Source organism: Telmatherina bonti (genome assembly GCF_933228915.1).
Source record: "Telmatherina bonti genome assembly, chromosome: 17".
Classification (NCBI taxonomy): domain Eukaryota; kingdom Metazoa; phylum Chordata; class Actinopteri; order Atheriniformes; family Telmatherinidae; genus Telmatherina; species Telmatherina bonti.
Window position 1 is genome coordinate 20,630,014 of NC_136615.1, and position 23,244 is coordinate 20,653,257.

The window sequence follows — 23,244 nt, forward strand, 5'->3', positions numbered from 1 at the left end:
TAATGCAGTTTTCCTTTGGGAATTTGTGAGAACACCCTTGCGGTTCACCTTGGACATAAAAATAAAAAAAACGCACCAAAGGTAAGACGTGTTTTCAGCTCATCCGAGACACAGCAGACACCGCCACTGTTCATTAGAACTATTTGTGCAATCAAGGCTTTTACCTTTATAGACTTAGCTGTCGATCGCACTTGCAGCCTCATGGGCTGAAAAAGGACAAATGCTATGTTTTAAACTCTGAAGTTTTACTTTCCAAGTGGATTCAGTGCAAACCTTTCTGACCACCATTAATGAAAGCTCTGTAAGGAAGCTTACTCTGTGGTCACTTGAATTTGTTTGTTAGAGATCCACATTTGCATATTGTAAATTATTAAAGGAGAGGTGTATGATTTCTGTCCAGGAGGGCACATAAGCAAAATGGAGTTACAGTCCTCCTTTGATGTCAGGCATCCTCTTCCTTGTGACCTACAGTATCTGTTGACAATATCTGATGCACTTTATTGTCAGTAGCTCAGCTGTGCATCACTGCATGCATCCATCTGGACTGTTTGTGCATCTCCAAAAGAACAATCTATACAAAATTATCCAAATTATCTTTATTTGTTAGGTAAAAATGTTATGGGTTGATAAATGTTGCTATAGGCAACTTAGATGGAATTCAGGACGCAGGCCTAATGTCAGTTCAGTTCATTTGCTTCCTCATGACGCCTTTGGAGCATGATATAGACAGGTACTTAATGTAATGTGATGCATTTGCTCATCTTTCACCGGATGCATTTTTGGAATTCTCAGAAGTACATTGAAGAAAATTGTGATTGATGTTGTGCTTTATGTTATCTACAAGAAGCATGATTTTGTTAGCTATTATGAAAAATTTTGTGTTATTTATATAAAAACTATTACAGGCTGATGGATCGCCTGCCGCAGGAAGAAATCAGTCCAAGCCGCTGTGGTCCTAACATGCAGCCTGGATCCTGTGCATTAATCGAAGCCAGTTCAGCTTTACCTCCTCGGCTTGCAGTCAAGGAACCGCTTCTTATCAGCCCATCAGATGGCCTCAAGAAACACTGTGGACTGAGCCCCATGCAGGTCCCTACAAAAGTGACAGATCAAATGCAGTCAGGGCCGGAAAAGACTTCATCCATTCCACTGGCAAGCATAAGCCGGCCAAGACCGACTGCTCTTGGAACAAAAGCTGCTCCAAAGTCAACCAGAATCCCAGTGGAGTCTTCAAAGGAAATAGATTTGATCCCTGTGTTCATTCCAGGACCCACAAGTCCAAACGCCCACTCACGTTCCCAATCAGAGTCATCAAGCCCTCAAGCTTACCTGAACCCCTCTCCCTGCCTGCCTCTGCCCAAACCCAACTCTAACCTTCCCACCAGTGTTGGCTCAAAAGCCAGCCTAAGTCCTCAGTCACAGAGGATCCTTTCACCTGGGAGCCCAACACAGAGCCAGGCGCAGCCCGAGAGACCAGGAGAGGACAACAAAGACTTCAGGTGAGAAAAATAACAAGCCTCTACTTTAAACATTTTGCATCATTTAGGCCGAGTCATTTCCAGGAGAATTTAATCTTTATGAATGTTGTAGCAGAAGCTGTCCTGGAGTCCATAAGGAAACTGATGTATGCCTGACCATGTCACATGAATCACAGCAGCAAATTTCTCTAAGAGCTTTATGAAGCTGACGGAGTGACACAGTCACGTTTTGCTGGCAGATTTCCCAGAAGGAACTTGTGTTGTGTCCCTCTTTTATAAACCAAAGTCTCTTGTACAAACTCTTGTCAAGTTTGTTAAGTGTGTTTATATGAACAATAAAACATACAATGGTTCTCTTAAGAATTAAGAAGCATGCCTGTCCCACTGTCACACTTCGACACATTGCCTAAATCTATTTCTGGGATTGCAATAATTAAAAACAAAAAAGAATATATAACTCTATGCTCTTAGAAGGATCTTTCATTCATTTCTTGACTGCTTCATTTTTATTGACAGCATCAGAGTGGTGTCACATCCGTGAAAAATCAATATTTCCACATACAGATAAAGACATGAATTGTTAGGCTCATCAAATGATCAGTCCATAGAGAGCAGATTTGTCTGGCACTAATTTGTTTACCTGATAAGTAAAAATAATATGAAATAAAGTAAAAATGGAAAATAAATTAGATTGAATTAAGAAAAAGCTTAAAGGGAAATTAGAAACATATCTTAACATCAGTTTTGAAGTAGAGAAGGTGTTTTATTAGCAGCTTACATGTCGAGTTTAGTTTCCTTTTTTTTATGTATTTATAACTATCTTCGATGAAAATAAAAGCAATATCTTTTCATGTGCAGTACTTATGAACATTGTTCAAAATTTCTTGGCATTTTATGGAAACACTTAAATGATCAATTGAGAAAAATCGATGTAATTATAATGGGACTAATGGTTAAGTGCAAGTTTAATAAGATGTTTTAATAGGAACATATGGCTTGCTGAAAATTTAAGGTCAGACAATAGTTATCTCCCTCACTTTAATTCTTTTGGTTTGCTTGCACACTCACACACACATTCACACACAAAGACATAATACTTAGTCATCAGCGAGGTACACTTATATGCTTAATTGTGCTTATCTTTATTCCATATACAGAAACTCTGATGGGAGCTTTTCCCTTGAGGATTACAGCATGGATTATGTCCTCTTTTAACCTACTCTATAGAATTTAAATCTAATGCAGCACTCTGTCTCCGTTCTTATCCTTTTGTAAGGGTGTACATTGTCACATGGAATGTGGGATCAGCTGTCCCACCAGATGACATCACATCACTGTTTGGACCAAATGTTTCAGATGGGAACATTGACATGTTCATCATCGGGTAAGCAAGTATTTCTGCCCAGCTCAGCAGCGCCAGAAAGACAGCCGTGTGTGCCCACTCAGTCATCTGTGATTTCCCCACCCCCATGGTTACTGTCCTTTTAATTAAAGTTCATTTTTCATGTGTTGGTGACTTTTCTCTGCTTTCTGTCACCATCCAGACTCCAGGAAGTCAACTCCATGATAAACAAGAGGTTGAAGGATGTCCTTTTTTCAGACCAGTGGAGTGAGCTTTGCATGGACACACTCAGTCCCTTTGGATATGTTTTGGTCAGTACATTTATTCTCCTTGATACCACTTTAAACTGTTGTCAGTGTGTCACGTCTCCATCTTTCTCATCTCTTTAGGTAGCATCCCAGCGAATGCAGGGCGTGCTGCTGCTGGTTTTCTCAAAATTCTCCCATCTTCCATTCCTCAGAGGTGTGCAGACACAGAGTACACGCACAGGACTCGGGGGATATTGGGTACGTGTTAGGCATTAAAAGGTGCAGCTCTGAAACCAGCTGAAAATAATGATGTTGCAAAATTTATGATGGGTTAGTGGCAGTGAGGACTGGTGCGATGAGGTGCACAGAGGTAGTGTGTGGTCTCCCTCCTGGCGGGAGGTGCACACACATGGGTGCATATGTCAGTCTGTGACCTTCCCGTGCATGTTGATGTCAGCATCAACCCCCTGGATGCTGGTGGTGCAGTCTCCTTCTCTTTGAGGTCAGTGCAGCAGCAGGCTGTCTGGCTTTCTGGTTCTGAAGCTCAGTGTCTGAAAAACACCTTGTCCCAGAGCACAGATCTGGTTTATCTCATTATAACAACTCCCTTGTGAAGAGATTCATTTGTAACTTTACTGCGTGTCCTTTCCTTTCCACCTAAGGGGAATAAAGGTGGTGTTAGCGCGAGGATGACAGTGTTTGGCCACCCGGTGTGCTTTCTCAACTGTCACCTGCCCGCTCACATGAGGAACCTGGAGCAGCGGATGGAGGACTTTGAAAGCATCCTTCAGCAACAGCAGTTTGAAGGCGGGACCGCTACTGGTGTACTGGACCATGAGTGGGTGATTTACCTTAATAAACAAGCCACATTACATGAGGTTTTCAGACACATTGAGAAGTGCTCAGCTTCTTTCAGTTAGACAAAATAAGGATTTCTTTCATTTTTTGTTTGTTTAATTTACTATACTACAGACAAACAACTTTCTGTCCCACACTTTTTTTTAAAATGATCTTGTATTTCTTTCTCAAGTAAATAAAAAAAAAAAACCTTCCATTGTGTCTGCAGTGTCGTGTTTTGGTTTGGGGATTTAAATTTCCGAATTGAGGATTACGACATCCACGTTGTGAAATGCGCCATCGACAGCAATAAGCTGCCTCTTCTGTGGGAGCGGGATCAGGTGAGGCACCTTCAGCATTTTTCAAAATGAGACATTGATTTTTCTGCAAAGGCTTTCACACTGCCTTTTTGTCCGTTGATCAGCAACCACCAGAGGGAGCTGTAGGACCAAGTAGTTGTTCAGTCAGACTCTTCCAGACTTGTTCTGTTCTTTCCACATTGTCTATTAAACAGCTCAACATGGCTAAAATCACAGAGTCCATTCTGGAGGGCTTCATGGAAGGACAACTCAATTTCCCACCTACTTACAAGTTTGATGTGGGCACTCACACATATGACACCAGGTTTGTGCAGTCACCTTCATCACAAACTTATTCTTTAAAAAGTGGTTGATTAATGCAATAACCATTTTTATTTCTTTGTTTTGTTTTATTTTAGTGCGAAAAAGAGGAAACCTGCTTGGACGGATCGTATCCTCTGGCGCCTTCGCCGCACTGGTTCCCCAGTTCCTACCCACAATGCAGCATTGCAGCGGGGTCTGACTTCATGGTTAGGTGGAGCCACTAAAGTTACACAGCATGTGTACAGGAGTCACATGGGCTTCACCATCAGTGACCACAAACCAGTTTCTGCACTGTTTTCACTGGATGTAAGAAAAGATCACTTTATGTCTTCACAGTTATTTTCCCTCATTATTTCATCCAGTTTTTACTCAGGTTCTGTGTTTTAGTTCCCATTTAGGGTGGAAATGCCTCTCGTGGAGCTGCATATGAACAGGGAGTGGTGCAAAGTCTCAGATGCAACAGTCAGATTTAGTGTTGCAGCGACATATCAGCGCAGCTCGTGGGACTGGGTTGCCATTTACAAGGTTAGTTGTTAAATCAACTCCTTAAAAAAAAAGCTCATAGTTTCACTCTATCAGGTATGAAGATGAAGTTCTGATTTGTTTGTGAGCAGGTCGGATTCAGGCATCACAAAGATTACCAAGCATATGTGTGGGCTAAAGGAGAGAATGCAACTCAGGTGTGTCCAATTCTCATATTCATACAAATACTTTGATGGACAGCTGATTTTACAGTTTACTTATCTTCCTCTCACCAGGTGACATTCTCGGGGGAGGATTTGCCAAGAGACGATTGTAAATACATCCTGGGTTACTACAGTAATAATATGAACAGTATTGTTGGATTGTCAGCACCAATTGAGGTAACACAGCTCAGAGAACAAAATGTGACTGTTATTTCTGGGTGTTTTTTTTTAATCTTTTCAGTGCTGGATATTAAAACAATGCATATTAAGTGTTAAGTGTACAAAACCTTTTTCAAAGAACCTCCTGTTTGTATGCTGGGCATCTCATTTAAAGCACTGGTCTCTAACATAAGATAGTCAGAGTTCTTTGCTGTTCTAATAAAACAGCAACAAATGTAAAATTTACCTCTATGATAAATAACATAATTGGATTTTTTTTTGAGGAAAAAATAAAGGTTAGATGGTTGCAAAAGTAGTTATGAATTTAAATTACTGGTCAATTTTGAAAATGAGATTATATGGTTATACATCTCTCAACTTATTCAGTTTGTTGGCAGAGCACCCTATAAAGATAGAGATTTTAAGAGTAATTCTTTCCACTTGCAATTTGCAATAATTCTACAATTTCTTCATTTATGTTACGTGATATATATCAAAGACAGACTTCTTTAAGAGACTACACCTGAAAACAGTAGTGAATGGCTGAATCGCAAAATGGCCAGAATATGATCGGTAACCAATCAACATAGTTTGTGCTACAACCAAAAATCCAATTTTAATTCCTAAGCTCCAAAGAAAAGTAAACACATGAACAAGATGAGAGAAGCTACAGCATTCTTCGGCTCTTACATTTAAGATGGACTGAAACACAGTTAAAAACAGTAACAATTAGTTTCTATTTGAAAATGATAGACTCAGTCCTCCATGGATTAAAGAAGGGAAGGAGCAGTACAACAATATCACATTTCAGAGTTTAAAATGTGATAAGATTTGCAAATAATTTTCAGATATTAGATAATTAAAATTATTTGCAGGTAAAATGTATTTATGCTTTTGTTTATGCCTGACAGAATGCCACATATATTTGAAATGTGCTGCAGTAACATAAACAATATATCTGGCGTGCAATATTATTTTAGAAAATTAATTTTATTTAAGCACACGCTACAAATGGCTTTTAAAATGTTTTCACTTTGGTTGTTCTGGAGTATTTCTATGTTGTTGTATTGTTACTTTCAGTTGTAATCTTCTCTGTAATCATCCACTCCATCCTGCTAGATCAAAGTACCAGCTCACAGCCCGACTGTGTGCCGCACCGACAGCTCTGATGTTAGCTCAGAAGATGACAGCACTTTGGTTCTGCTGGCTCCCAACTCCCGTAGTCCCAGTCCTAAAACTGGCAAACGGCACCATCGTCACCGTCGCAGCCGCAGCCCCGCTGTTCCAGCTCTTTCTACCAACCCCCTCCCCTCCCTGCAGGGCCTTAGCCTATGTCCTCGCTCCAAAGAGAACCCCGCACGAAGCCGCTCACCCTGCTCAGCTGCTAAGAAGGAGCGACTCGTCTCCCCTGACACCATGCCATCTCCTATCAGCCCCCTCAGTCCTCGTAGCCCAGTGTCTCCGGGTAGTGGCGTGACAGCTCCAGAGGCCCTGATTGTAGCCATCTTAGGTGAACACAGTCCAGCTCAGGTTAGCCCAACAGGGGTCAAACACATAGGGAAGCCAGAGGAAACAAACACAGTGAAGAACATCAAGAGTTAAAATGAGGTACCGCACATAGGGAACAATGGCAATATCCATACATTTAGGGTCTGATCTGACCCACACTGTCACTGTGCTCATAGAAGCAGCACTAATGACTCTTATGTAGTTTGCAAACGTTCCACATTGTAGCCCTACAGTTACCTGTTTGTGAATTGACCATCATCTCATGAACTACTGTACTGTACGTGTATCTCAGTCAAGAATGTGTCCAGACTCTTGAAGTGCTTTCATAGACTCTTAATCTCTATCACAAGTAAACAATCACACTGAGTGTGAAACCAAAGTCTGAGTAAATTGATGGTGGATGCAAGCTCTTGTTATTGACAGCAATAAGGATCCACGTATACACTCTTGTATCAAAATATGGACCTTTGACAAAAAGTATTGATGGTATTATAGTTCACAACTGAAAGAAGATGTGTGTGTGTGTGTGTGTGTGTGTGTGTGTAGTGGTGGTTGTATGGAGGGGGGGGGGGGGGGGGGGGGGGGGGTATAGCCTTTGTGTTTAACATAAACATGTCAAATATACATTTTGGAACTGATGATTTTAACTCTATAAGACTTGGACTGTATTCAAAAGAATAATTTTAAGTGTCCAGGAGCAGAGATTAAGCATTCGATTAACTCAGTCTAACAAATTACACATGACCCCTTGAACTTGAACAGTAATCCGAAACCACTGTTCTTATTCTTCTTAACAGCTTTGTGAATACAGCCCCTGTTCTATAGAGCTCAGTGAGTGGATGCTAACATTACTGTTTGCTTCAATGACACAGTGTTGTTTCTGTGGGAGTGCAAATAAAATGAAAACATACAGTGTGACTGAACCAACTACTGTTTTTTTTTTTTATAATTTACATTAAAAGAAGTCTTAATTTGAGCATGTTCACAAATGTGTTGACCAAATACATATTGATTTTTTGTCACTGCAACCCTGTTTAGGTCCAATAATTTGACTTGAACGCCAGCCTCGTGATGTAGAGTGACCAAAGATAAAAAAAAGAAAAAAGAAAGAAAGAAAGATGAGAAAAAAAAGAAAAAGAAATTAGCTAATTAATCATTCTCCTGACAACTAAAATCCTTTAAAGTGGGTCAATTCAGCAGTAGCCAGGTACACCAACATGTGCATAAATGACTTAGTTATCTGACTTCAATTTACACAATATTACAGAAAATAAATTTATGTTTAGAAAATTTTTTAAAAAAAACATTCAGCGATTGATTATCCAACATAATATCAATTATATGTTAAAGATTTTTCTCATAAGACATGAAAACATATATCTGTGTTTTCATGCATGCACATTTTAGGGTTGAATACAAATACACAGCTTTCGGTTTGTCCTGATTTTTTTAATTAAGAAAATTACTCTTTGGATTACAAGTAATAAACAAAGACATATACAAGCGGATGAGGCAAAAAGAAGCTGTGGAGAATGATCTTTAAGTAATAGATTTCATCTGTGGTTTGCAACATAAGTTTTAGGGCCTTTTGAGAGTTCAAGCATAAGTCAGTGGAGTCATCAGATGAAAGAATGCACTATGTAGGCCTATAGCCTACATATTCTGCTTGGTATGTTTTAAGGTTCTCAGAATATGCAAATAAATTACAAATGTAATTAACGGATATTTAAAAAATAACTACTATTTTGACCATTTTAGAATTGAAAAAATATGGAGAATAGTTTAATGGGTTTTTGTTTTGTTTTTTTTATCTTTAGGGACTGGAACAATGTCTTCCCATCTTTGGCATAAGTGGTCTCAAGTAGACTAATGTACATGTCTCAAGGCATTAAAATGTATTTTAAATATAGAATATACTCCCTTTTTTCTAATCTTTTTCTGTAAATGCTATTTCTTAGAATGAATTTAATTAATCTTCTTTGCAGTCTTTAGACCTCTAAAAAATCTTAACACTTTAATTCTTAGAAACATGACATTATATGCAATATCGTTTACTGTAGAACGAACCCTAAACGTTTCATCACCTTAACCTGTTATTATATAATATGTAGTTTGATTTATTTAAAAGTCGTAATTTGTGCCATTTCGTCTCAAGGACATTTTTGTTGCGCTTGGGGGAAAAGCATAGGGGGAAAACATTTAGGAAAAACCATAGACCATGCAGTCCATGGGAAAAACACGCCCATGAACGTCACATGATCAGCGCTCTGTAACAATTGGCTGCATGAGCTGAGTAGTTGAGGGGGTTTGGGCTGCAGTATTACAGACAAATAAATATAACTGCCTAGCTCCATTGAGGTTTAACCAGTGGGTTTAAAGTCAAGTAACGGTGGTAACTGTATGTGCACGAAAGCAGGAAAACGCTTGTCAAAACTTGTTTTTTTTTTTGTTTTTTTTAAAAACTGTCCCCGACTTCTGTAAGCGGCTATCAGCTAGCTCGTTAGCTAACTGCGCGTGGTGGCTAAAATGAACGGACATCTGAACGGTTTCCATAACGACTCGCCTAATGATGAAGACTGCTTCCTTTTTACTTCTGAGTCGGTCGGAGAAGGACATCCCGGTGAGTTTTAATCTATTTCTACCTGTCTTTGGGGACCCAACACTAATATTTAGCTTAGCGTCATATTAGCCTCTTAAACAAGGTCATGTGGCTTGTTTCTATTTCCCTGTCTGACAGCTGGCCTGCATTATTTATCCGTAACCATGAGGTTGTCAGAATTACAAATAATTGAGTTTGTGTTTTTATTGTATTTAAGTTGGTTATTTAGAGAGAAATTAAAAATGCCAAAGGAATGGTCACGTAAAACTTGACATAGCCAGGGATTGATCTACTAATAGCATTAGATACGTGACAAACTGACCAGTGCCCTCATTAAAACTACCAGAAGGCTAAGATTAAGAGTTGCTATTGAGACAGGAGTTGTCTGGTGTAGGTGAACATCTGTCTTTCAGTAGTATGGGCTTCTACATCGTAGACATATGGAGCTACAGTTTGGGGGCTTGGCATGTGTTTCTCTCTAACTGCTCGCTGATGGGGCTAACACCTGTGAGGACTGATGGTGCCTGTCAATCACACAGCTCCACCCCGACTTCCTACAACCATGCTTTATGATGTTGTAGGTCGTTTTGAATATAAAGTGTGTATTTCATTTTTTAAGTATGGAGAGATAATTAGCTCGTTATACTGCGTTCACAAATGTTGATTCTTATCCAAGTTTGAATAATCAACCCATCTGTCATCAAATCAAACTTTATTTATACAGCACTTTTCATACAAAAGCAGCTCAAAGGGCGTTACATAATAAACACAAATTATTGATAGATATATTTTTTTTTAAAAACCCATCAAACATTCAGGTTAAAAACATAGTACATCATTTGTGGTGTTTTGACAAAATGTTGGCAAAACCAGACTAAAATGTTTCCTAAATGGTCACAGACACCTGTCTAGGACGATTAATTAAAATGGTTTAAGCCATTCAATTTGTCTCATACATTTTTAACAACATGCAATAGTTAGATATCCAATGTACAGCAGGCTCAGTCTTTCACAGAGGGACTGCTCTACAGCAACAGATAATAGGCTTACCACTGCTCCTAAATATAGGTACTACAGGGGCTACTGTCTATCTATGGGTATAAAGCAACCACATCCAGACCCTTTATTTGGTGGACAGTAGAGGCTTCTATTTTATTATACTGTGCCCTGTTATTACAGCATAGTTGTAATGCACCCAAACCTGTAAGAATGCTGTTTATTATAAGTAAATGTATAACTGTGAAATAAAAAAATTTTAAAAAGTCAGAGGCTTTCCTAATTTTGGTAACGGGCAAAGACCTTGAAATCTCTCTGGTTAAAGTGACCCCTGCCACAGCAATACCAGAAAAGGCCTGTCCTGGATTTCCCTTGAGTCCATTTGTTTTCTTATTCATTGAACAGAGTAGACAATCATGGAAAAGCCGTGTTATTAAAGTGAAAGCAATAATTTGGTACCTGAAATTAAATTTTTCAAGTGGAGTTTGTATAATAAAGATATGCTTTAATTAGTCTTATGTGGAAATGATATTTATTCCTGGATGATCAAACAAATGTCACTTTTATTGCACAGATAAGATTTGTGACCAAATCAGCGATGCTGTGTTGGACTCACACCTGAGACAAGACCCCGATGCCAAAGTAGCATGTGGTAAGTATTCAGACAGCAAACCAGGCTGTGAAAGCTGTCCATTAAGCTGCCGTTTTAAAACAGGCTTAAACAATCTCAGACTGTGGAAAAAATGGAGTGGGATTTTCTTTATCACTCATGTTCCTTTTATTGAGGAATTGTATCTGGTAATTCTTAGTCAGAAATTAGACTCCATTTTAACCAAAAGGAGGGAGTGTACCTACACTTTAAACAAAGTTAAAAGGCATCTTTGTGTGTTTTTGAATGCTTTTTGGTTGCATGAAATTACAATTTCCTTCTGTCCTTAATAAACCATGGATATAGATGATGAAAGCTTTAGAAGCTTTCAGCTTTTTCAAAGCAAATTTTCAATGAGCTGTGTGCATTAACTGCAGATTGGTTGCATTTTGCCTGTACTTGTGAGCTTTGCCTCTATTCCATACTCTTTGAAACAGAAAGTTTTTATTCACCAAGTTTTTGACTCTTCTGATAGACGTTAGGAACAACAAAGTGCAACATAAGCTATGCATCTTTGACTTAAGATTCTGCTATAGCAGCAGCAAAATCTCTTTCAGATGTCATTATAATGACGTTAAACAATAGTTAGAGTAGAGTTAGCATCTTACTTAAGCATGTATTAGAAATAAGCTTGTTCTCATCACTTACACTAAATGTTCATTTGTCCTCAGAGACTGTAGCTAAGACCGGGATGATCCTGCTTGCGGGTGAGATCACCTCGAGAGCCAGTGTTGACTATCAGAAGATTGTCCGTGATGCAATCAAGGATATTGGCTATGATGATTCCTCCAAAGGTAAAGTGACTTTGTGTTGTTTAAAGCGTCTTGTAGTTTCTACATAGCACCAACATACAGTGTTGTTGGGGGACCTGAATATTGTTGTGCTGCTCAATTATTCATCTCCATTTCAAACACGGCAGTTTTTAGCTGTGACTGTACAAAAATGATAGCTTGTGGGTATGGGAGAAATGGCAGGATGCCATTATCATGGTATTTGATTTAAAATGGCTTGTTCTGCTTTTTGATGACTTGCAAAGAGTGGAAAGAGAAAAAGTACATGACTGTTTGATATGATTAAACACTGCAGTAGCTAGTAGCTAAAAGCAGTTAGACATCCTTCAGTGCATCTGCTGCCCCTCGAGCTAAATGTCAGAGGTTCTGCTGGTGTGCAGGATAGATGGTCTGCACACTATTTAAATGGCTTATCATCTAGAACATAAGCCAGATGCCCTGCTTACTTCAAGCACCAAAAGCAGTATACATGCCTGCCTTAACCTCATTACGGATGCAAACACAATAGTGTTGTTTGAAAAGGCAAAAATAAACTTTGTTTAGATGAAAACCTGCTTTGGTCTTTAGTAACATGATATGGAGTGACTAGGATTTTCTGATGTTCATTGCGTTGTTGTACAGGCTTTGACTATAAGACCTGCAATGTGTTGGTGGCCCTGGAGCAACAGTCTCCTGACATTGCTCAAGGTGTTTACCTGGACCGCAAAGAAGAGGATGTGGGAGCCGGAGACCAGGTTTGTGTTTGGCCAGAAATACAGAGTTAACATAATGTGTTGTTAGTTTGACTTCCTTCAATGCTGTGATTCTTGACTTCACCTTAGGGCCTGATGTTTGGATACGCTACAGATGAGACTGATGAATGTATGCCCCTCACTATTATCTTGGCTCACAAGCTTAATGCCAAGATGGCTGAAATGCGCCGAGATGGAACACTGCCATGGCTTCGACCTGATTCCAAAACTCAGGTTTTACAAGCACTTTTTTTTTCTTTTTCTTTTTCTTTTTTTTACTTTTACACAACCCATTTTCATTACAAAGAACAGTGGTATTTATGTATAGACATATAACCATAAAATAATGAAGCATTGATTATTTATGTCCTTACAAATACTCTGGATATTTACTGTTTGTATGATTATTATGATGGTGGTTGTGATGATGATGATGATGACTGTTGTAAAAGCAATAATACGACAAAGGCAGTGTTGGACTCATATGAACTTATTTCCTACTTATTAAGTTGAACTATAAGGAGGATATCAAGATATTTTTAATCACATTTATTTTTCATTTACACCTGTTGTAACAAATATGCATTAAACCACTTATGGCCTTTATTGTATTTCTTTTCATTTATGAAATATTTCAATTTATTTTGCTTAATTAACCACTATGTTTGTTTTTCTACACAAGTTAGTTATTTTCTATCTTTTCTTTTATTCATTCTTATAAAATTTTTTTATGTAATTTTATTCTATTCTGGTCTTTTTCATTTTAAAAAAAAATGTTTTTATATAATTGTAGATGAATTGAGGCATGAAGGGATTGTCATTAAAAGCTTCTGATGGAATTAATATGGCTAAAGAAATGCTTGAGTAACTATCAATGATGTTAGATTATTTGCCTCCTAATTGTAAAACTTGCATAAGAAAAATAGCTTTAAGTGTAAGTTGCAGTGATGTGCCTGTTTATTCACATAAGGGCTGTTTTACACTAACATATGAAATTGTATTGAAGTTTTCTTTTTGTCTTGTTCTTTCAGGTGACTGTTCAGTACAGGCAGGATCGAGGAGCTGTGGTCCCGTTGCGTGTCCACACAATTGTGATCTCTGTTCAGCATGATGAGTGTGTAAGTGTGGATGAGATGCGTCACTCTCTGAAGGAACAGGTGGTGAAAGCTGTTGTTCCCCCTGGTTACCTGGATGATGACACCATCTATCACCTTCAGCCCAGTGGCCGTTTTGTCATTGGAGGTCCACAGGTGAGAGACCGTCACTTGTATAAATCTGTATCTCTTTATTTCTCCCACAAACCACGCAGTCTGTCTTGTCAAGTATTTCCATAGTTCAGTTTTAGTTGTCAGTCAAAATTAAGTAGTTTTTTTTCCCTAAAAGTATGCAATCCTTCCCTCAGAGTGATGCTGGTTTGACTGGACGCAAAATCATTGTTGATACTTATGGAGGTTGGGGAGCCCATGGAGGTGGAGCTTTTTCTGGAAAGGACTACACAAAGGTAGACCGCTCTGCAGCCTACGCTGCCCGTTGGGTGGCCAAATCTCTAGTTAAAGCTGGGCTCTGCAGGCGTGTCTTGGTCCAGGTGAGAATTTACCTCTATATGTTACTCTGGTTGTTACGAATTTTTATAATTTAACTACAGGAGATTATCATTATGAAAAAGAAAAATTATGAACCTTTAGTACCATCAGCATCAGTTCATCTTCTCTAATTCTTTACTTGTGTTTTCTAGAAGGATACATTGAAGGTCTGAGTGTCCTATGTTTGTTTGCCTTGATGTGTTGAGTCACAGGACAGTGTGTAGTGAAGATGTGCACTTCACAGGACGCTGCAGCTTATCTGCTGATATACTAGTCTGACTAATTGCTGTGTAAAACATCAAAATGAAAAAAGTTCAAATAAGGCAAAGACAAAAAAAAAAAAGATAAGCTGAAAATGTTAAACTCTCATTTTTTGCGCATTTCTAAAAAAAAAAAAAAAAAGTCTATAGATTTAATTCAGAGATTGTTCCCATGCTGAACAAAAAGCATTCTTCATACACTGCTGCTCGTGGATAATGGACTTCCAGCTTTCTGACCTGTATTTCATATTGAGGATCATTAGTAGAGAAAAGAAGAGGACCTATGTCTTTGACGAAGAGATTCAGTGGCAGTTTTCACCAATACAGTCTGAAGTTTCCAAGAAAAAAAGCAGCACATTAGGTCATGAGTGTGACCAGAACATGCTCTTTGTCTTCTTTGACATTTAGGAGATTGCACAATGTAAATTCATCCCCAGTTGCTCCCAGCATTATTGTAATAATTTAAGAGTTTCTTTGAAATCCTGATCTGTCAACTTGTAGATAAAAATTTGTATGTCATGCTGGATCTCTTCTGCTATGTCAACCCAGCAATTCTAACCAGCAAAAACTGAACTGTCATTTTGAAGATGACCTTGAGATATGTCTGGTGTTTACTGACAGTAGAGGACAGATTTTCTGTGCACTGTAACAGTCCTGACCTGAGACATTATTTGTCTCTTTAATCTTTAAGTCATCGCTGTAAACCCCAATTCCACAAATATCACTGCCTGACATAAATGTCAAACTTCTTTGAAGGACATAGTGATACTTTTTTTTCCTTGTTGTTGTTTTAATATCTGGCTTAACTTTTCATTATTTATTTGATATTTTTGTTTATATCTTTTTGACAATTGTTTTAGGTTTCCTATGCCATTGGAGTTTCCCATCCTCTCTCTGTGTCCATCTTCCACTATGGGACCTCCCAGAAGAGTGAAAGGGAACTGTTGGATATTGTGAGGAAAAACTTCGACCTCCGCCCTGGAGTCATTGTGAGGTATGCTGTGTGACTATATTGGTATTCACAACTATGAGCACCCCTTGGCAAGATTTCAGTTGTTGATGAGCTGTAAGTGGGTTGAAGATGATGACCTACATGGCAATGGCAAAAAGTTTAAGATGAAATGGCATTTTCTGCTTGTTCAAACAGAACAAGTTTGTTATATTTAAAGTTGGGGTAGGAGATCCTGTATAAAAGGTTAGAGCAAGCTACACGTTGAAATACACAATTAAACAGTCTAAACACCTTTTCACCAGACATCCCGCCTGAAGCACAGAAATACTCAATACTTGTTCCTGAGGGTTAATCGTATTTTGATGTAGTATGCTAGGTAATGTAGCTTGGATCACCTTTACAAGTGCTATAAGCCTCTTCGAGCACGAAATTCATGCACAAAGAGGGGTTGAGGGGGAAGGGAAAATGGCAGTATAGTTAGATAAGTGTATCACCATCCAATCATTTAGAACGGGCTGGTTAAAATGATTTGAGGATGTTTTTTCAGTCCATTCTGTTCCACAAGTGTGAACATTTTTTAAATTATTTTTTTGTGTTGGAGCATTTAATTTGCTGTCATCAAGGTGTGAATGGGATTTTAAGCAGTACAGTAAAAAAATGCTCCTTAAAGTGGTAAAGAGAAGGATAGAAGAGCTATGCAAATGTTTGGATCCCAAAAGCTCATAGATTTGAACAAAGATTTTAATTAGCGTGGTCTTGTATGACTCATCAGGAAAGAGTTGTGCAGTTGCGGCTGCTATGGCAGCACCACCAGCAGTTCAACCCTGACATGCATTACTTTGGGCTTATAGGAAGATTTCAGTAACAGTAGGAAGAATAGGTTCTATTGAGTAGTTGAATATTTAATTCATGGCTTTCAAGCCAGGTTCACAATTTAAGACACCTTAAATCTAAACAAACTACTTGAAGATTTGCCAAGTTGAGGGCGTTTCTATGGTAACGACTGTCCTCACCTTTTTTATTTACATGAACCAAGATGTTTACTCCAGTTACAGCTATTTTGCATGCCACTGTATATTATACTATAGATATAAAATCATTATTGTCCACATTTCAGAAACTGCATTATATTCTTGTAACATTGTCTTTATGTCTAAGGGATCTTGACCTGAAGAAGCCCATCTACCAGCGCACGGCAGCATATGGTCACTTTGGTCGCGATATCTTCCCATGGGAGGTTCCCAAGAAGCTGAAATATTGAAACCTTGTTCTCTTGCTAGCATACTAGATGTCCTGCAGATTTACTCCTGTGTTGTCCACCTTTCCTCTCCCCTTTCTCTACCCTTCCTCCATATTCCTCCTCATATGTAGCCAAATCCCAGCAGCCTCTGCTGTGTTACCACTCGTCCACCCGTAAAGATCCTCAGAAAGAAGCCAAGTTTTTTCATTTGCTGTGATACGGGTTTGAGCAGTGCTGCCAGTCGTCGTTCCCCTTTTTTTCAAGTATTATTGACAGTCACGATTGAAATTACACTTATGAGAGATTCCCTGATCCCTTTTGCAAGTTAAATAATCATAAAATCATTTCTACTCTTAAGATACAAACTCACTGCTGTGTGATTGTACAAGTGATGAGAGGTTGGCTTACTACTAGTGTCCTGTTTAGTATTGCACAAACATCACACTCCTTTCTTTTTACTATTATTATTTTTGATGGTTAAAAAGGTTCAAACTACTTTTTCTACTTTTTTCCTTTATTTATTTCTGCAGTCCCTTCAGGCCATTTCGTTCTTTCTGATGTTTTACAGAGAAGTCAGAAGCTGCTAATGACCTCGTGGTTCTGTTGGGCTGCACCATGAAATAACTTTAGTAATTTATTTTTAGGTGTGTCATTTGGACACATTAAAAAATGTAAATGTTTCGGTGTTCTGACCAAGATAAAGGAGCCTTTCCAGAGAGTGACCCTGGGTGTAGTTACAGAGAAACCCAAGTTGTCACTTCTGGCCAGGAGCTGCCTTTTTGTCCACTCAGCAACTCTGTGTAGATGTTTGTTTGCTTGACTACTGAGGGACCTAATGGTTTTGATCAGCATAGGAAAGTTTTTACTTGTCAATTCTGTATGTCTAAGATGTGACATGACGAAGAAGGAGAGTAGTGATTAAAAGGGAAAGCTGCACAGTGGCATAGTGAATGTAAGAGGTGGTAGTAGTACTCTTGTATGCTGTGTAGTTGCAGAAAATATAAAGGACAGAAGATTCTGTATTAAGTGTGGTCTCTGTCACATGAATGTCAAGATTACAGCCTTTTTTTTTTTTTTTTTTGTACAAGTACTACTCCTCCTCATGAGTACCTCCTCATGACAGGTGCAGTAAGATCCCTCACAGTTTGCCATCATTGCTGTTTATGTCCTATTGAGCTCCGTTGCTATTGTTTTACTTGCAAGAAATTAGTCAAGTCAAACATCTGGACAGGTTTACTTTAGAGACTCTGGATAGATTCAGACAATCATATCTGAATGGGTTTTTTTCTTTAGATTTTTTTTTTCTGTCCCTACTTTTCCAACTTTATTTCCCTCCAAAATCAGCAGTTAGTTGAAGCTTTGTGCTGCAAGTGACTTTAAACTGTGTATGCGTCATGTATCTAGTTGGTTTTTATGTCCCCAGAGATATTACTCAAATGAAGAGGTTTTTTCTCCCTTTTTAGTTCTTTCTTTTTCTTTTTGTTTTAAACTTTGATTCCTCCAGCTCCACCTTGTGGTTCTTTGAGTATCCTTCAGCAACACCCTACAGAAGAGCCACATGGTGCCTTATAGCTAGACTGACATCATCTGGTGATATTGCTCACTTTGGCATGTTTTTGTTTTGTTTGGTTTTTTTTTTAAGCATTTCATTTGCATCTTAAGTCTCAGCCACAGTTCAGACAAATGATTGGTTGGTGTTGTACAGAGAAACCAGCCTGTTTACATGATCTGCTGTGGGTGATTTAAATAGGTGTTTTAATTCGTTTCTTCAGTTCACCTCCCCAACAACCCATCACCAAGTAGCTTATGTATTGTTGTTGACAGTGTCTGTCAGTGAGTGTATGTGTTAAATGTGTAAAAGTGCCTTTTCTCACTGTCTGCTAATGCCCCAAAATCCACAACTTCTTACCTTTTGGCCCTATCTTTCCACCGATACCTTGAGGTTGTGAAATTTCCCTTCTTGGGAATTTATTCTGATGAGTCTAAATTGTAGAATTTCTTTTTCAAACTGTTAATAAACTGCACTCTTGCTTTGTGCTAATCAGCTGTGCTTTTGACTGTTGAATCTCAGAGGTTTGGATCCTGACTTCTTGTAGCAACCAGTGATTAAAGCCATGATCAAATGTGGCAACAAGAGCATGTGAAAGCAGAAGTGGGTCTCATTTGAAAATGCACTCACTTCTTCTGGTAAAATGTAAACAGTCACAGAAACTAAAGTCATTTTTATGGATGTCACTTTTTTTCAGTGTTTCTCATTAAACTAAAAGTTATGTATTCACAAAATGTAAAATGCATTTTTCTTTTTTAATCCCCTTTCTTAGAGACCACAATTACTCAAATTCACTTTCAGAAACCAAAACCTCAAAAACTGAATGAAATTTGGTTCCACAAATGGGATTGAAATCTTTACAACTGAGTCTGTAAAATACACATTAAATCATATAGGCATAAAATAACTCAAACGCTTCATTTATTAGAATCATTTTATTACAGCTGTATCACATTTGATTTTGTGACTTGCGTGAAAGATTATAGAATACATTTTCTAAGAAGATAATGAAACCAGGATATACAATATGCAAAGTAAAGACTGGAAACGCAAATCTTGTCATGTATGCAGAGGAACTGTGGAATATGAAGAATTTAACCTTTTCTTTCAGTAAAGCTTTATTTACTTTAGAGCATTCTTTCGCAGCTGAAATTCAGATAATCCTTTTATTGGATTTCTTTTCTCAGGGAAGACGGTACATTATGTACAACAAAGTTAGAAATAGCATGTAAAATATGGCATCAGATTTATGTATTTGTTTTTTAGAAAAAAGATGCTATTAGAAGTATATGCCGCTTGACATTGAGCGATCAGAGCTGTTGATGAGTGTGACTCTTGGTCTGAGTCCCACCCTATGAAAAATACCAAATAGAAACTGTTTAAGGAGCTATTCTGCTTAGAAATAATATAGCTTTATAATATTAATGTTATCAACTTTTACTTACCCTTAAAATTTTAGATTGTGTTGTAGTTTAAAGGCTTCCAGACAAATTTCTGACAGTAGAAAACCGTCTAAAGAAGAGAAACAATGTTTACGCCGCTGAGCATCCATCAACTAAGCAGGTCATTCATCAGCTTACTTACTCCACATTTGAGGGCAGTCCTGGCATCTCTGCATCTGTATGTTGGCAAGATGCATGGGTCTGTGAATGTAAAAAGCAACAATTGCATTTTAGTTTTGAATAACGAGTACATACATATAGTACATATGTGGGCTTCAGGTTTTTCAAGAAGTATCTTGTCATTTGTTTTATTTTCTTTATGGTGGAAAAGGTGTCTGTGATAGAGATTAGGGATATTAAAAATAGCAAAGAAAAATGGAAATATCAGATTGTATATATAATAGAGGTGTACAGGTAATGTTTATCAACTGTGCCAGGCAAAAGGATTAGTCTAACTTACTGTCGGAGGGGAAAAGACCACAAAGGAATTTAATATAAATGTTGAAAATTAGCATTTATCCACTTAGAATCCAGTTGTATCCAGTCACATGGGTACAGTTATAGGAATTTCTGGAAAACCAAATTCTACCTTTTAAGGTAGCTGGGAATTGATACAAAGTCATTCCACAGCTTTGATATGTTGGTTTAGTTAACATATTAGAAGGTGCGTCTGTGATTTGATCTATCATATGAAAAAAAATAATCATTCTCTCAACAGATCACTTGAAACTTTTAAAAATGGTGTTTTTCATAACCTTTAAAGCATTATATAAAGGTAAGCATAAGTTTTTTTTTAAAGATATATATATATATATATATATATATATATATACATATATATATATATATATATATATATATATATATATATATATTGAAAACAAAGTAGTCAAACTGACCCACAATGGAGACCTCCTGCCCTTTACACAGATGGATGAGGCCACAGATTGTCTCTGGGGTGGCATAGCCCAAGATTGCATCCAGAACCGTCTTACTAAACTTCCCAATGATTGCATCACACTTGTTTCGGTAGGAAGCCGGCAAGATTAGACAAATCTCTTCAAGCAGCTTAATCACAGCACCCTACAGGATCAATGAAGGGGTTAGATGAGTGTGCACTGAAAAGTATATTAACTTGCAAAGTGCACAACTGCAAGGTGTTGTGTTACCTCAAATGCACAGGGTTCATATAACGAATGACTCACCTCAGTCCTCTCCTTAGGCAGCAAATCTTCCAAGGTTTTGAAAAGGAAAATGCAGAAGGTGCATTGTGTTGTAGGGTTGGCCTTATTGACAGACACAAACAGCAGGAGATTAAATTAAAAGGAGATTAGAAAAATAAATATATAAACAGAACCTTTTTTTTATTTTCTTTAAAAATGTGCATCACAAAGTTGTATTTGACTAACATTGTGCTTCATCACAGCAGCCTGAAGGGCTTCATTGGCAAAGTAGCTGAGCATCTTCTCATGTTTGTCACAGGAGCTGCAGAGCCCAAGGATTTTGCAGATTTCTGCTGGTTTCTGGGGAGGAGGGAACGATGTATGTGCTGGAATTAGAGCAGTGAGTCCGGCTACTACTCAGGCATGCTCAATAATGAATGTGTCTTTAACTTACGGCAACACCAGTAACAAAGGTGATGGCCACTGGGAGCATCTTGTCCACCTCTTCTTTGCAGATCTTGGCGGTTGGTCCTGGCAGGTGCGCACACAGACTTTCAATGCCATCCATGATCTTTTTCTAGAATGAAGTTACCGTGATTATTGACTTGAACCAAGACATGTTTGATGATTTTCCACCAATGTTTTAAATGGGTTAAGTGCTACTATTTTAATGCCTATTCATTATTATTTTTTTTATAATAACAAATGCTTATTTATAAGTTTCTCTTCAGAGAACTGAAGATGACAATAGTACTACTTATGAAGATACTTTCTTTTCTTTTTTCTTTTTTATGTTTTTATTTATGGGTCATTCTAACCTGGCTGAAAGTAGATCCAATGGGAAATTGCAATTTAGTAAGGAGCAACAGGGTGGTGAACTGTCAAAAATGAGTGTTTCTCTGATTGATAACGTCAGTATAAATAGAATTTTTAAAAAAAAAAAAAAGAAATATTTGGGTTATATCTTGTCATTCCCCATCACATTTTCTAGCATAACAGATAAACAGGTGCTGTTTTGGCATCTTAAAACCTGTAAAAACTTTTTTTGTTAATTCATTATTCCAGGACCTGTTCTGTTTTATCTCATTCGTTTGTTTTTACACAATTATGCATTAACAAATTAAAAAATGAAAGCGTATTATAATATTATTTTCTGTGAATTACTGTACATGTGCTGGTGACAACCAACTGCGTTTATGATGCTTGAGGTTGCTACTGATACTTAAAATAACAAGATATAGATCAGTTTATGTTGTTTTCACAAAAACTTTACTTCCTCCAAACCAGAACAGACTTAATCGAAAAGGAGGCTCTTGGGACTCAAGTGGGACAATTTCATTTCAGCTTTCGCTAGATGCAGAATGTAGGAAGTGGCTTTTTATGAGAATAAAACAGGAACATTGTTTTACTGTGTGAGGGTTTCAGTTTGAGCTTCACTGATTCCTCATTATTTGCACGTGTGAATGTGCAGAATGTATTTGAGCTGATAAGACAACAGGTACGATTGAATTCCTGGAATTCAAAACATTTCTTCTATTTAATAAAAACTGCAGCCGCAGATCGTAGCAGCTGCTTGAATTCACACATTGCATATTTTAATTCTGACTTGCAAACACAGATTTAGACAGTATTGATAATATTATCAGTGAGCAAATATGAACACTCTGGTATGTGTTTGCTGGGAAATCTACCATTGTTCTCACCTCGAAGTCTGCGTTGGAAAGCATGTCAACAAGGAGCTCAAATATTTTGGTGCAGTCCTGGCAGACGTCCCCTGTCTGAATATTGGAATAAACATCACATCATCATAGTGGATTAAAGACTACCAAAAAACAACATTTGATAATAGGAACTGATGACACTGAATGTTCATTAGATTTAATTTAATTTCTATCTGCTTTAGTTCAAATTGATCAAAATAAAGTATGAATGCATGCTTAACATTGCATCTGTGTGAATCTCTCTGGGTCATTCTGTGGTTTTATTACACATCTAAAAACATAAATACATAATAATCTAAGCACATTTTTTTTATTTTTGCAAATCCTGGGAAGCTAATAATAATTGTTTCTTTATAATAGAAATTAAATCAAACAATTTTTATTCCAGTTTCCAGATGATTAGTTTAAGAAATGAGAATACAAATAAAAATAATAACTTACTTTTGTGAGATCTGGTAGACTTTGGTTGACATCATCAGTCATAGTCAGAACTGCAGAGGATAAATGCTGGAAATCTTATAATTTTCACACTTCAGGATTGGACTCAGTTGTTGAAAATAAAAATAAAATTTGCAGTCTTACCACAGCCCTGAAGACCAACTGAGACAAGCAAAGTTAACACGAATGTGGCCATCCTCATTTACTATTTGGTTTTTAGTTGAACCCCGGCTCCTCTCTTCTCTCAT

General features: G+C 37.7%; 3 protein-coding genes and 1 long non-coding RNA gene across 4 annotated transcripts; 2 read left to right on the forward strand and 2 right to left on the reverse strand.

The window, feature by feature from the left end:
• Window positions 1-909: 909 nt before the first annotated feature.
• inpp5ja (inositol polyphosphate-5-phosphatase Ja) lies at window positions 910-6,975 on the forward strand (the record flags this gene model as incomplete). Its single annotated transcript, XM_079256344.1, has 12 exons — window positions 910-1,499; window positions 2,755-2,862; window positions 3,023-3,135; window positions 3,214-3,326; window positions 3,731-3,906; window positions 4,135-4,246; window positions 4,420-4,529; window positions 4,624-4,834; window positions 4,916-5,053; window positions 5,143-5,208; window positions 5,287-5,391; window positions 6,493-6,975. The coding sequence occupies 12 exons, from the start codon at window positions 910-912 to the stop codon at window positions 6,973-6,975; spliced, it is 2,325 nt and encodes a 774-aa protein (XP_079112470.1).
• Window positions 6,976-9,309: 2,334 nt separating this feature from the next.
• Window positions 9,310-18,718, forward strand: mat2aa (methionine adenosyltransferase 2Aa). Its single transcript, XM_079256528.1, has 9 exons — window positions 9,310-9,502; window positions 11,052-11,129; window positions 11,798-11,920; window positions 12,539-12,651; window positions 12,739-12,882; window positions 13,680-13,898; window positions 14,051-14,233; window positions 15,352-15,485; window positions 16,602-18,718. Exons 1-9 carry the CDS (start codon window positions 9,409-9,411, stop codon window positions 16,702-16,704), a joined length of 1,191 nt encoding a protein of 396 aa, XP_079112654.1. The 5' UTR covers window positions 9,310-9,408; the 3' UTR covers window positions 16,705-18,718.
• Window positions 18,719-19,676: 958 nt separating this feature from the next.
• LOC306768561 lies at window positions 19,677-20,674 on the reverse strand. The gene is made up of 3 exons (XR_013771661.1): window positions 20,574-20,674; window positions 19,817-19,875; window positions 19,677-19,744 (listed from the first exon to the last, which is right to left on the reverse strand). It is a non-coding gene; the product is annotated as an uncharacterized lncRNA (long non-coding RNA).
• A 103-nt stretch (window positions 20,675-20,777) lies between these two features.
• On the reverse strand, window positions 20,778-23,244 carry sftpba (surfactant protein Ba; the record flags this gene model as incomplete). The annotated part of the gene is made up of 7 exons (XM_079256345.1): window positions 23,141-23,244; window positions 23,000-23,049; window positions 22,541-22,615; window positions 21,292-21,414; window positions 21,084-21,197; window positions 20,880-20,960; window positions 20,778-20,792 (listed from the first exon to the last, which is right to left on the reverse strand). The coding sequence occupies exons 1-7, from the start codon at window positions 23,196-23,198 to the stop codon at window positions 20,778-20,780; spliced, it is 516 nt and encodes a 171-aa protein (XP_079112471.1). The 5' UTR covers window positions 23,199-23,244.